Here is a 15,448-nt window from a genome sequence, read left to right on the forward strand (position 1 = left end):
TGATTTTTCTACTTTTAATCTTTTTTAGTGAAATCTATGGTTTGCTATGTGTATAGCATATAGTGTTTTTACTTTTTTTATCTTCTAAGAACACAACTATTTTCTCTTAAGCTATTAATAAGCTATAAAGCTTGTTATTAAAAAGTTTTGTCACCTAATCAATTAATGCAACTTATATTTAATAACATAAATAAATTATGACGTTTTTACTACTCGTATTAAATGATTTGTTCTTGAAGTCTATGAGTGTGCGATATTAATAAGTAAGGTTCTTGATATGCTCTAAACAAGTTACGAGTAGTAATTATATATTACCTATATATTTCAATACAAGAAGAGTGAGTAGGTTTTTATTCTCTTATTTAAAAGCTCAAACTGATTTACTAAAATGTTCTTTACATTTATTACATTTATTTTCTTCCGACTATTTACGTATATATCCTTTAAAATACTTGTATCTTTCTTTTATCTATTTGATTTCCCTTATTTATTCTTTGTATTTTACTTTAAAGATCTATATAGTAACACTTCCACTACAAATTGTGTATATCCTTTCTAATATTTGTAGAATAGACTCATTTTATCACAGATATTTTCAGTCTTTTGTGGACTACAGTTTGTGGAATGCCCGTTCTAATTTAGGTATCATGTCTCTGAAACTCGCGATAACCTTAAGAGTCTCAGATTAAAAAATATTATATTCTCTTGTCCAATTATTTCCTCTCTAAAGCATAATCTTTGTACTTACTATATATATTTTTATCGAATTTAATCTTGAATTATTTAACATCTGTTTACTGATTACAGTACATATCAGTTAAATTGTACCACTCAATGTTCATTTTTAACAATTATTTTGATGTCAGAACAATCAATATTTTGTTCTATGGTTTATTCTCTAACATTAAATTGCGTACTGATTATAATATTTATTTATTTTTATATATCTTATCTGCAATCTCTGTATTGAAACAAACAATTATTATGGGTTCAACTGCACTAAACGTAATTATTTATGCACCACAAAAGCGATAATGGAAATCAAATTCCATAGCAAAAATAAAAATACTAGAGTGTTTGGAATAATAAATTGTTAATACGTATTAATACGTATATATGTGAATTATATCATATTGATTGATCTGCGCTTTGTATATAAATATATATTATCAAGGAAATTCAGAGTTGAAACTGTACATAAATCTACATAAATTCCTATTAAGATTACATTTATAGCTACGAGTATTATTTTGCACATTTTTCTTGTTTTTTTTTTGAGAATTATCTCTGGAGTAAGGTACAATGTATATTCTTATATTATATTATTATATATTTTATTATATATTTTATTATATATATTTAATATACTGCAGCCATCTGAAGATAGGAAAAAATTGAAACCTATTAATAAGAGCATCATTTTCTTCTTATCATTTATGGATTTGATGGATTTATTTGATAGATTCAATATTACATCTCTTGCGAAAAAATCAATACTACATTCTAAGATTATATTCGCAAAATCATTCACTAAAGCAATTAAGACAGACAGAAAAAACAGTTTCAAGTTAAACTGATCAAATATTTCAAAATCTCTATTAAATAATAATTAATTATTTAATTATAGGTCAGAGTAATAACTAAAAACTGCACTTTATATACAATATTTTTGTGTATAATTTTTATTACATGTAATTAATAGTTGAGATTACTAAACTACAGTTTTAATATTTTCTGTTGTTCTCAGATCATCTATTGTAACTATATATGTTTTACAGGGTTATACATATGTGATTAAGATTTTGATCAAATTTTTATTTGATTATATTTTTTTAATCTTACCATGATGTAGTGACACATCATACAGATATCTTCTATGGAAGATCTTACAAAACTAAAACTTTTTGAGGTCACTTTCAATGACTTTTTGGCACCTATCTATTAATTACTCTGTCATACCTTCGCATATATTTCTTGTCAAGGTGTCAAGATTTTGAAGATTCCATCCTTTTTTATTTAAATTTTATCATTTTGTTTAGATATACATACTTTTCACAATAAAACATTAATTTCAATATTCTTATGTCCTCTTTGATTAATTAATCTGCGGTAACTTGTTCAATCGAGATTCAATAGAAGTTTTAAATCTGGGATAACTTTTTCAAACGAGATTCACTTTTAGTACAATTTTCATTTTTGATTGGTATATCTCGAGCCAAATGTATAATACTCGAGATTAATTTATAACATTCTAGATTTGATTCGTCAAATGTATTTAAGAAAACTAGAAATGTCTACTAGCCCTACTACAAAAATCTTAGTTTACTCTAAAAATGTACGATTGGGCAACAAAATTTAAGAAATCGAGAATAAATCTACATTGTATCCGGACTTACCAATCAAAAGCGACAATAGTTACTTTATCCACTACACTATATGTCAATGTAGCTTACCTTTCGATGTACTGAAGTTAAAAGTTTTAAAAAAATTTTCTCAAATCGAATACATTAACAAAAACTACACATAAAACTATAACTGATCTATATAATGTTTACATTAATTATACAAACGATGAGTAGCGAGAATTGGACACGTCAAATGGTCTCCTTATAGTTAGTGGTTTTTATATAAAAATATCCAAATTTAAAATCTGATATCTGAAAAATTTATTTATAATGACATATAGCGTAGTGGAAAATGAAGCTTAAAATAGTTATCCATCCATTTTCACATCGACGTGTGCGGAAAATGTTAAATCGAGCATATTTTTTCATTTTTCATATAAGTTTCTTCTTATTTTATAAATATTAGCAGTTATTTGATTGATTTTGACCTTATGAAAGAAATCTTGTTAACCACCCTAAGCATTACTTCAGCCGAAAAAAAAAGTCGGCAGGCTTATCGTGACCTTAAGAAAGAAATATTATTGTATCACCTTGACTAGCGCTGACTATTAGATTAGATTAGATTTTTAAAATGGGTTGGGAACTTGTCACCAAGTCACTGCATACTTTGAGGATTATTGTGACATACCCACTTCAGTTGCATAGACGAGTAGCAGTTAAGAATGCCAATATGTCCTTTGGAGAGATGTTGCCTAATTCCGTTATATCCGAATAGGCGGTGGATAAGTACCGAAGTTTGAGTCTGGCAAGACTATCACAGTGACACAAAATGTGTTCTGCTGTTGCGCTGACTATTACCTCAGCAATAATAAGCGACAGTACACTTGTCTTTACAACTGATCCTAAGAAAAAAATATTACTTAATCATTTGGAAAAGTTCTGAGCACTATCTCAGTAGATAACATGCTCATCGTTATGATTTTAAAAGCAAGCTAAAATATTCATCAACACATTCAAGACAGTCTCAGATAACTTCTGACACTAAGTAGAAGACTTATACAGCTTTTTCAACCTGACTTTCTGTCCCAATTTTAACATTCCTTAAAACACTTAAGATCGATTAAGGCAACTATGATTAGTACAATAGATCACCGGAATTACGGTACCTAATAATCTCTTCTTAATATCAATAATTCATTTTATTCGAAATTATTAAAATTTGATTTATTTATTCTTCTAAATATGATATGTATGTAAATATATCACAGAGTCCTAGGACCAAAGCAAATATTTCCTTCGCTTTTTACACAAATTTAGTGCTTATATATATATATGGTGGAATCAAGTTAAAATAATATTAGGTTAATAAATATTTGAATTTTTTTCTAATTAAATTAAATCAAATTAAATTAATAAATTTAATTAAATTGAATTGATTTCAACCTTGTAACATATTAATCTAAAATAAAAAAAAGAAATTATCACAAACATTAGTAATACTAATTGAATATATCTAATGAATGTTTTTAAAAACATAACTGAATATAACTCTCTAGATTAAATTTTTAATTAATCTTTTATTGTTAAGTTGCAACTATTAAAATAATTTTTATTAAATCGTTAAATCTAAAAACCTCAGCTAAAATCCGCGTATTTAAAAGATTTTATTGAGCACGTTTTTAACTGCGATTTCTACTTCACTGCAAGCAACAATTATTAATCAACTCGAGCTGAACTTGGGAAGTCTGAAATTAAGGGGCCTTGATATTGAAAATCTCAAGTCTCATGCGCTCGGTTCCGTACGTTGCGGTTTCTGCAGTTTACCGTCCGTCCAATCGTCGACACAAGTAAGGAAGGCACCCGAACGTTATTTCAATTTTGAATTTATGAGTAAAATTCAAAGTTTTGAAGAAATATTAAAAACACAACAAAACTCATTAAGTATAATTATAAAATAAAAAAAAAAGGTTTAAATAATTAAAAAAATATGAATAAAAAATAAAAACATGGTCAACACGAATTATAAATTTGCATTGAACCAAGCTAAATTTAAAGTATGAGTACCAGTGAAAAAAATATAAACAATTTCCAAGGTCAACATTTATATATCACATATCACTATTTGTGTATCGAGATCTCGTAAATTTAAATAATTAAAATGTTTAACGTTACTTACCAATTCCGTTGCGGATTTGGCACTCAGCGTCCATAATTTTGCAGAAACCTTACATGAATTGGTTTTGAATGCTTCAAAAAATAAAAAATAACTGATAGATTTTTTCAATAAATAACAGTTTGAAGTATTAATAATAATGAGTGGGTAATTCTATTGGAACATAATTATTTTTTGTATCCAAATAATCAAAATAATAATTTTACTACAATTACGTGATATTTTTTTTTTAAGTTGTTTGTGAGATTTATTAATATTTATAGTATTACCACGGAAAACTACGTCATTAAGTTCATTTATAGTAAATCTAACAGTTTTTGTCGACTTAACGTTTATGTATATACAAACATATTTTTTTTATATATATAAACATATGAGCACGATGCTTGCAGGAAATGCAATGAGCCGGATGCAAAGGAAACTCTAGAGCATCTGATGTGTAATTGCCCGGCTCTCTCGAGAACTCGACAAAAATACTTGGGAGCTTTCAATTTTGCAGGACTGGAGTACATACCTGAGGTTTCTGTTGGAATCTTAATAAATTTTGCTAATGAAACGCGCATCTTAAGTGATGCTTACAATCGCTAAAACAAGACTCTGATCTGGTATCGCAATGGACCTTAGTGGTCTACGCGTGGCCTTTATGGCCTGCCAGCATAATCTAATCTAACATATGAGCGTATCGAGAAGCATGAGTAGAAGAGAGCAATAACAGTAAAATAAAGAAGTAGAATATATAGGATCTCTCAACAGAGTTTATTGCAAATGCTTTACTTACTTATTTAGGGAGCCATGGGGGCACTAATACTATGGGTGCACCCAGCATTTATTAAAAACCAATATTTTTACCACACATTAAAGCACATGCTTGAAGGGACTGGCATGATCCAGTGAGGTAATTCTATGGTGAAGTAGAATATATAGGATCTCTCAACAGAGTTTATTGCAAATGCTTTACTTACTTATTTAGGGAAACACGGGGGCACTAATACTATGACTGATCGGCTCTTCACTGTAATTCCATTATCTTCAATTGAAAACATACTATCAATGAGTAAAAGCAGCAAACAATACAAATATTCTTTCAAGGGTGTCAAAAATGTAACATATGAAGCATTTTCCGCAAAAGAGTGATAACCATGTAAAATTAAAGAAAGGCATACGCCTACATAACTATTAAAACTTATTTTTCTTTATTATTTGTTCAAAATGGAGGAATATTACGAGGAATTTTGGAATCAAAACGGCTTTCTTAGCTAATTGAGAAGGATTCCTTCCTCCCTTCACTTCACCTAACCTAACCTATATCAAGTTCAACACTGTTTTTAGAATTTAAGGAATGGGCTCATAAAGACCTCACTGGAGCGAGAAGCATTCTTTCCGATTTTAAATTTAAAAAAATCTGACCACTCAGACATTAAATCGTATATGCTGTCACAGCAATTTCTTGTAATCTTTATTATTAACACCAAGAAAGGAATGGCACTTCTAATTTGGTGTTACTTGATGCGACTCGCATCCCCGTATCTTTATATCGATGCCACTACATAAAGGCATCATTTATTTATACATTGTACGGGTATATTTACCATAAATATAATTTAGTGGATTATTGTACGTTCAGTTCGGTTGTGGTGCCAACTGTATGAACTCTTAACTGTATGAACCCATTTTGAGCCTGTTTAAAAGCGCATGTTTTTAATTTATGCGATGAATACATCTTGTAAGAGAACTAAAAACATGATTGCGTAAAAACTTTACCCAGATTCTAGCTAGAACCGGGTGTCTTAAGGGGAAGTGTTTCTTCTTCTTCGTCATTTTCACAAATTCTACAGTATTATTTTTTATTACCAAATAAATAGGGACCGAATATACAAGCCACCATCTTACATATATCGTCTCTTGTTCGGCTGAAAAAGTCTCCTAATTTTTTTCCTTCAAGTATTGGCAATATTAGCCTAGGTATAACACAAGGATATGAATTATAATAATAATAGAAAGAAAATATAATTCCTTGGGAATAAGAACTGGTTTGTTGCCTTTGTTAAGTTGAGTAACAGATTAATGCTTAAGACTTCAATTTAGTTATTCAGATCATATTGGATATATCGAATTTTTTTTACTTCTAATCAAGTTTATTTTTACAGTTAATATCAAATATACAAATTTTTCATTGGGAAAAACGAATTGTTATTGGGTTTCTCTGTTCGTTTTATCGAACAAAGTTTACTAAAACAAAAAATCCGGATCTTTATTTTGATATCAGTTGTAGTATTTTTGTTGTCTTATATGGTTGGATCCTACTTTGTTCAATACCTTAATGATCGTGTGATCGTATATACGCAAAAAACTTTATCTATCACATTAGTATATCAGTAGTAGTGGAATGGTATATCAGCGATCCCCTTCCAATAGCTTTACTTTTAGATGTGGACTGGATTAAGTTGGATCCATACTACAATTGTTTGAGGCAATTATTCTAAAAGTAGCACTGAATATAACATATGAAGAGGGCCCATTTGATCTTTAATGGTTTGTATTTTTTAACAGTTCGTGCGAGTTCCACCCTACAAACTTAATAATATTATTTAAAATATATTTTTTATTTATGAGGAATAGATCGCTAGACATTATGGCCTATTTTACCAAATTCAAAAAAATTATTTATTTATTTTAAAATATTGCAAAAAGATCAATAAAAAAGTTGGAATTGATTATATTCCATCATTTAACATACCATTTTATGGTTTTTCTATTATAAATTATGTACCATGTAATAAATTATTGGGTTTGGTTTAAATCATCAAAAAACGTTCGCGTGTGTATTTTCATTTAACACTTTTATGCATTAATAATTATTTAAATATTTTTAACAATTTGTTTTCTTCTTCTTCAGTTTCGCAAAACCGTGTCCGACGTAATAAATGACAGTCATGATGACTATTTTCTCTTGCGTTGGCTGCGAGGTAAGTTCCAAAAAAAAAAAAAATAACGTTTTACAATCTCAGATAACGAGTTAAAACTTTAACGATATATTGAATTTAATAAAATTTAATTTTAGCGAGAAAATGGAATATCGAAGCTGCAGAAAAAATGCTAAGAGCCGTAAGTTTTTATGATTTTCCGAAGGAAAATTTTTCATACATCTTTAATCTTTTCCGCCTTTTTTTCAGAGTTTTTTAATGCGCGCCACATTGAACGTCGATAATTTGGATAAATGGGATGCACCGAAGGCATTAAAAGAATATTTACCATACGGATTAGTTGGATATGATAATGAGGGATCGCCAAGTAAGTGATTAAGTTAAACATAATTTTATTTAATTTATTTTACATTTAATATTTGACATTTATTTCGTAGTTCTCGTATGTCCATTCAAGCAGTTCGATATTTGGGGTATGTTGCACTGTGTTACAAGGCTTGAGTTTCAAAGATATTTGGTACTCTTGTTGGAACGATTTGTGCAAGCCGGCTATGAGCAAAGTAAAAAGCATGGTCCACAAGCACGACAATTGGTGGTGTACTTTGATGTTGCTGATTTCAATTTAAAGCAATACGTATGGCGTCCAGCCGCAGAATGCATTATTTCTACAGTGCGCCAATATGAGGCTAATTATCCAGAATTGCTTAAAATGTGTTATATTGTGAATGGTTAGTGAAAGATTAACTTCAGTTAGTGAAAGTATTTCAAATAATTCAAAATAATTTTTAATTTTTTATAGCACCTAAACTATTTTCGGTTGCCTTTAATTTTGTTAAGAAGTTCCTAGATGAATATACAATGAGCAAAATAAAAATCTACAAAACTGGTACTGATAAATGGAAACAAGATCTGTTCACTCATGTCGATCCAAATATTTTCCCAAAATGTTTTGGTGGCAATTATGTAGATGAAAATGGCGACCCAAATTGTCCATCTAAGGTACGAGATGTTAAAGAATTAAATATAGAGAAAAAAGTCACATTTTAATTTAAAAGTTTATAATATTGAAATGATCATTTTATATAAGTATTTCAAATATTATTGGAGCTCTTCTAAGCTTTCAACATATTAATATTCTATATGATAGTATTCCACTTGTTGCTGTTTTTGTAATCCGTAGAAATTTATAAAGCAGGCAACCTGAAAGAAATTCAAGCAAAGTACGCGGGGACCTGCATGTAAAATCTCTTTAGGGTGTGTTGCAGGGCAATTGGTCCTTCAAATCAGCGAGTGGCTCTGGGGTGTAGATCCGGGGTTGTTCTTGAAAATATTTTGGAACTCAATCTGTTCGAAACTTCCAAGATTTTGATACACAAACATGCGGGTCAAACATATCAACCCATTCGATTATATTCGAATAGGTTTCAACAGCCAGGTCTACGCCTCGAAGCCACTCGTCAATTTCGACGCGAAGGGAATTTTAAAAGCAGGTCTTCACGGGTAACAACAACATTATGTTTGAGCAGTTTATTATGTTCAAGCATTGGATTTAATATAAAATGAAACATCTACTGATTTGATATTCGAATGGCTTATATAGTAGCGAATTCACACTCTTAAAACGTGGAATTATACGTCCGAGAAATCAAAACGGAATCAGATTCAAGACGGAATCAGAATCAAGACGGGAAAAATATTAATAATCGTGTGGTTGTAGCGATTGACAATTAATGTAAGACATTCGGCTTTTTTAAAAAAGTTCGGGTCTATTTCATCTCCAAACCAATTGCTACACCATACAGTGTATGGTTTTCAATAGTTAGTTATGAATTTCTAGATCTGACAATTTAGTTTGTTGACAAATTCACCAAGCGAAGATAAGTTTCATCACTAAAAAAAATTGGATACAAGAAATCGTCACCATTTTGTAGTTAGTTTACAATTTCAACTCGTTCAGCGGTTGTTAAACGATAGTATTGTAAAATATAAACTTTAACTTAAACATTTTGAAATCTGCGTTTTAGAAAGTTGATGATTGTAACGAATTAATTTATTCATTATTTTTTAATAATGATTATTATTTAAAATAATAATCAGATTTCTACTATGTATAATAAATATTTTTTTAGATTATTTGGGCCGGTAAAATACCGCAAGAAATGTTTGTAGAGCAAAATACTGAAGATGATAAAGACTTTACGGAGGCTATAGTCACAAAGGGCAATAAGTTAAAATTAGAATTTGATGTGGCTGAAAAAAACAATAAGGATCAAATACTTTCCTGGGATTTCCGTACATTTGACTATGATATTAAGTTTGGTGTTTATAGCATTGACAAATCTACTGGTGAAAAGCATAACGAAGTAGCATTGGGAACTGTTTTTTCCAATGAAATGGATGAAATTGGTTTTATTTCCACAAGGCCAAATACCAAATGTAAATATTATTTTTTTATAAATAAAAATGTAATAAAAAATGTTAAATATATTTTTTTTTACAGATACTGTAGTTTTTGACAATTCTGGTAGTTACTTACGCAACAAAAAAGTTCGTTATTGGGTCTCTCTTGTGGATGAAGTTGATGATATTACGGAACTTTCCGCTCAGGTAGAGAAAACTGCTCTAGTGACGAAAGAAGATCTTGCGTAAAATGTCATTAGACATAGACATTTGTTAGATTTTTTGTTACTGTTGGAATGCATTATGATGTACTTAGAAATGGTTTTGGAACCAATAATTAAAAAATTTTATGGTTTGCATTCCTTAGCTAGCTACACAATTTTAATATAAGATGTATATTGTATAATTGAAGTCATAGTATAAATTTTTATTGCACTGAGTATTGTTGAAACAATTGGTTTTGAATGATCTTTTCGTAAATGTAATGTATGTACATAATGTATAAAAGTAATATAATGTAATGTATTAAAAAATGTTTATATCTGGGGTCTTACTTTGGAGTTCTTTAAATGTGTATGTGAAGAACTAGTTTTTGTGATAACTGTTATTATTTTTTAAATATGGTTTAATAGTTTTAATTTTAAATATTAAATAAATTTATGTTTTATACAAATAAATTAATTTTTGTTTTTAGTAATAAACTAAAATAAATCATTAAGATTTCTATAATAGGTTATATGCAATAACTTGATTTATATATTGTATCAATGTATTAGTACATGTTTCATGGTTTATGGTTTATTTGATATTAAATAATATTATAGTTAATATTGAAAATATTATTATTAATATTATTATTTTTTATTATATAATTATGATATATATTTTTCGTTAAACATAATTTTTTATGATGTATTTATATTTTATAATTAAATATATGGTGTTATTATATATTATAAAATTTGATATTAATTAAATTATTGATATTATATATTAAATTAAATAGTATATTTTAAATTAAATATTGTATATAAAATTTGTTATTATTTTATTGTTATAATATTTATTATTATGTATATGATTTAAATATTTTTATGATTATAAATTATGTTGTTGTTGTAACCTAAAGATTCTTAAAGTAGAAATTTAAATAGATTACAATATGATACACGGATTGAGAAGGGGTATAAAGAGGGTAATGGGGCATGAGATAGAAGATTATAAGTGTCGGTGAGGTGCTAATTGAAACTTGCCTAGGGTACGTTGGAAGAACCTTGCCATTTCGACAGGATAGATCTGGAGATCAATACGACGTAAATTGGAGTTAAGTCAAATAAACATGGGCGACATATGACTTGAGCTACAATTTAGGCAAATATTGAGAATAGTTGTTTATTTGTCCAAGTAACTGTTTAATTCATGGCTATATCCTGACTTCAATTGGACAATAAAAATCTTCGCTGCACGTCTTTCATCATTACAAATTTCAGGTAGATATCTGTTAAAAACTTTATTGCAATATGAACGTAGTCTCTAACTGTTAGTCTTTTCTGGTATATGGTTAGAGACGGCATTCCGTCTAGTGAAGTATCTAGTGTAGTAAAGTAATGTATATTATGTTTATATTAAATTTGTTATTAAATTACCATTTTTATTGCATTTTTAAGAATAATATTTAGACTGTTTTGTTATTATCTTGTGTTTAAATTATAAATATTGCTTAGCTTTTTTTATTTTGGGTTAATATTATTATAATATTTTATCTCTTTTTATTTATTGTTTTATAATAGAATATAATTTATTACCGTATATACATATATTCCATATATATTCTATACAGTATTATTAATTTTACACTTTGTGCAAATATTATTTTCTTTTTCTTAATTTTGTTTATTATGTTTAATGCACGGATAAGCGTTACTGTAAAGAAGAGAAATTAGTCCTTAAACCAATGATAGTGATTTGCTAATATATTAATATTAGTACCTTAATACCTTAATATATTAATACCTATAATTTATATTTTTAAATAATATTTCTTCTTAAACAATATTTGTTAAAGAATTATTGAATAATATTTATCAATATTCATTATTGAATAGTATTTATTAGTAAATATTTATTATTAAATAATATTTCTCATTAAACCACATTTGTTAATAAATATTTCTTATTGAATAATATTTATTATTAAACAATATTTCTTAAGTAATAATTATTAATAAATAATATTTCATATTGCATAATATTTATTAATAAATAAAATCTCTTATTTAAAAATATTTATTATTAAATAATAATTCTTTTAAAACATTTAGTCTTAAATAATATTTATTATTGATTATTATTCATAATTTTTGTTATTTTATTCTTAACTTTTTTTTTATTGTATTATCTTTATTAGTATAAATTGTTTTGAGAGATTTGTGTTTTTTAAAAGTATCTAGGTTTATATTTCGGAGAGAAAACATAAGAATATCAGAACTTTAAAAAATATATTTTCCGCCTAAATAATGAATGTATATCGAAATTAAAGAAAACTATATGAATTATCTATAATAGTTGTTAAGACTTATGTGAATATAAAAAATGATTAATTTTTATTTAATTTATTATTTATATAAGAACTTATATTAAATAACTAAATGAAAATTAATTATTAGTTTTCGTATTTTCACATATGTCTTGTTAATAATTACACAAATTAAAAAATTATCGTTTGATAAGAAATTAAATTGGCTGTAAAAAATATCTCTTTCCAATAATTATATCAACTTTTTAAATATAAACTTTATATATATGAACTTTATATTAATTTTATTTTTATAAATATATATGCAATCCCTTAATACAATTGTTATATAGTTTGATGAACATTTTTTCACTTAAGCAAATTAAATAAATATATTAATATCAATTTAATATTTACTTAAACTAAATTTTAATTTCTAATGCTAAAAATCAGTTTCTGTATTAATATATATGAATTTTCAAAAATCAATTTCTTATATCATATATTATTATACAGTTTTTATTACAATTTAAAACTTTTTATTCTTATATTATTAATAGCAAACAATACTAATTGACATTTATGAAACAATTATTAAATATTTTATTATCTTAATATTGAAATATTTTATAAAAATGATAATACTTTAAAATAAATTGGGAAGTTAATATTTTTTTAAACCAAATATATTGTTTACGGAATAATTTTTCAAATTGAACTAAAAAAAATATAAAAATGAAATGTTCAATTTTATATCGCAAATTATTAAATTAATTCAAATACTAGACAAATTATTCCAAAAAAAAAAAATTAACATATAAAATTTTTTTTCTCATAATATTTTAAAAATATGAAACCACACTTTATAAGCACATATAACATATTAAAAATATATAAGAAAAAAGTTAAAACACTTTTAAGACATTTTAAATTAATTTGTGGAATATATTCAAAATACCCGATAAAATTTACTATTGACTTGACATTTCAAATAAGTTTTTAACATAGACAATTTTTAACGCGGAAAACCTTTCCTATAAAAAATTTTAATTCTTATTTATAATTTTTATGGTTTTAGAAAATTTTTTTGTGCTTAACGCTTACTAATAATGTATACATAATTAAATTTTTTAATATTTTCTCACGCTACAGTTATGAAATAATAATTTCACTTATACCACATTTACTGAATATCGATTTTATATATTTATATAGATAAAGTTATTCTGCATAATTTTTCCACAAAAAATCAATTTAGGTTTTTACTTTATAACTAAGCTTATTCTCAAATTTTTAAGTATGTTAATCAACACATAGTCAAGTCAAACAACACACCAAACGTTTACTCCACAAATTAATTTAAAATTACACAAATAAGTACAACTATTTTGATTCTTTACGTGATTTACATTAAATGATATCATGTTTATTTTACTCACTACTCGTATATATATCCTATTATACTTCATATATTCATATATAGATGTGGTCTAAAATAATCTAGTTGATTAGTATATATATCTAATTATAGCATTGTGATTAGTTGATACATTATAATATAGACAGGACATAAAATACACCAAATCATAGTTTAAAATTCGAAAAAAAAATTAATTAGTAAAATAATAAAGAAAAATTATAATTATAATTAAACTTGCCGCGTACTGTGTGTCATATTACCATTTGACGTGCGGCGCTTACGCCTTCATCACTGTTGACCCTGATTTTGACCCATTTGTGGGTAACCAGGTCCAACTTGTTGTGGACCAACTTGTCCTATTGGCGCCATTGCTGAAAGCATCATAGGATTCGGATTTGCACCGACAACGGGTCCCATTCCTTGTCCAATAGCCTTATAACAATTTAAAAGAAAACAACATTTTTATATATAACAAAATAAAAAAAATAAAAACATCTACTTGATTTTGTGGAGGACCCTCGTTTGGCAATTGTAGATTTGTTAGTAAATCACGTACTGCAGGAAATAGCGAACATTGTCCATGTTGTGCACTAAATTCGGAGAAGCGGCGAAGTAAAGCACTAGCTGCATTAGCAGCCGTCGAAGGTCCTTGTTCACGCCTTTCCGCCAATTGTGTGATATTAGAGTTTAAGTCGTATACCATAGGAAGTACTAACGATGGGCTCTCCTTCCAATCTTTACTATTATAAGGTATACGCGTAATTTGTAGCTAAACAAAAAGAATACCATATTAATTCATTTATTTTTTCTTTAATATAATAATATTTAACTTACGAAGAATAAGATTTTCAGTTTACATATCAGCACACCTGAATTACCAACTGGTACGATTGGTGTAGCTGTCGGTGGTACCCGCATACAAAACTGCACTGTCCATTTCAGTTGATCACCACCTAATTCCGGGTTCATTTCCAAACGCATAATTTGCACAAAGTCCTTAAGGACTTGTGGTGCACAATTCAGTGCACGAGTGAATCCACTAAGTGCGTTGGGACGATAAGGTGATACAGCAACGCGTGTATCAAAGAATTGTTCAAGCGTAAGCAAATCATCCGGAGCCAATTGAAACGGATGTTTTCCATCTGGTGTAAGTGGTGCTGGTAATTGTGTAATTTTTAAGTGTAGAGATTGCATGTGCAGTTGATTTAATACCACTTGACATTGTAGCCCATCCACTTTGAAGAGCACTACACCAGGTTCCGTAGAATTAAGTGCCGTCAATGTTTCATCGCTCTGTATATTGCGATGCAGTTGTCGACGCAAGTATACACAACCAAGAAAGCGTTCAAGTGGACTTATATCCGGCACATTTATATCTTTATTAGGATGTGGACTTGGCCGACAAATTGTATCTAATGCTTCATGTGTGAGCAATGTAGGTGTGGCACCAGCCCAAGAACGGTTAGATGGCACACGTGACATAGCAGATGAGGTATTTGTACCTGCCGCAGTACCACTACCAGATTTATGTTCAGGACTTTGGCCTGGTCTGGGAGAAGGCCGTGGCATGCTTGGTGAACCTGGCCAATTGGTGTTAGCTGGTGACATTGCAGTAAACGGTGAATCTTGGTGACCTTGCATGTAGAGTGTATTCGGTCCTGGACTGTGAAC

General features: G+C 28.0%; 2 protein-coding genes across 2 annotated transcripts; one reads left to right on the forward strand and one right to left on the reverse strand.

Annotated features, from left to right (window-relative positions):
- Positions 1-7,411: 7,411 nt before the first annotated feature.
- On the forward strand, positions 7,412-10,446 carry LOC119667637 (SEC14-like protein 2; the record flags this gene model as incomplete). Its single annotated transcript, XM_038076942.1, has 7 exons — positions 7,412-7,484; positions 7,580-7,623; positions 7,692-7,809; positions 7,880-8,170; positions 8,242-8,441; positions 9,572-9,878; positions 9,943-10,446. Coding segments are annotated over 7 exons (1,182 nt in total), but the record flags the coding sequence as incomplete, so codon positions are not given.
- Positions 10,447-13,508: 3,062 nt separating this feature from the next.
- On the reverse strand, positions 13,509-15,442 carry LOC119672608 (mediator of RNA polymerase II transcription subunit 14-like). Its single transcript, XM_038083707.1, has 3 exons — positions 14,612-15,442; positions 14,277-14,546; positions 13,509-14,209 (listed from the first exon to the last, which is right to left on the reverse strand). Exons 1-3 carry the CDS (start codon positions 15,416-15,418, stop codon positions 14,066-14,068), a joined length of 1,221 nt encoding a protein of 406 aa, XP_037939635.1. The 5' UTR covers positions 15,419-15,442; the 3' UTR covers positions 13,509-14,065.
- Between the last annotated feature and the right edge of the window lie 6 nt (positions 15,443-15,448).

The sequence above is a fragment of the Teleopsis dalmanni genome, chromosome 1 (assembly GCF_002237135.1).
Source record: "Teleopsis dalmanni isolate 2A chromosome 1, ASM223713v2, whole genome shotgun sequence".
Classification (NCBI taxonomy): Eukaryota; Metazoa; Arthropoda; class Insecta; order Diptera; family Diopsidae; genus Teleopsis; species Teleopsis dalmanni.

What these genes read in the sequence shown, in the direction of transcription:
- LOC119672608 (XM_038083707.1), bottom strand. Translation starts at nt 15,418, where the DNA reads ATGCAAGGTCACCAAGATTCACCGTTTACTGCAATGTCACCAGCTAAC. An exon ending in AACTGAAAATCTTATTCTTC is followed by an intron (nt 14,547 to 14,611) that starts GTAAGTTAAATA and finishes CTTTTTGTTTAG; the next exon opens with CTACAAATTACGCGTATACC. An exon ending in AGGGTCCTCCACAAAATCAA is followed by an intron (nt 14,210 to 14,276) that starts GTAGATGTTTTT and finishes AATTGTTATAAG; the next exon opens with GCTATTGGACAAGGAATGGG.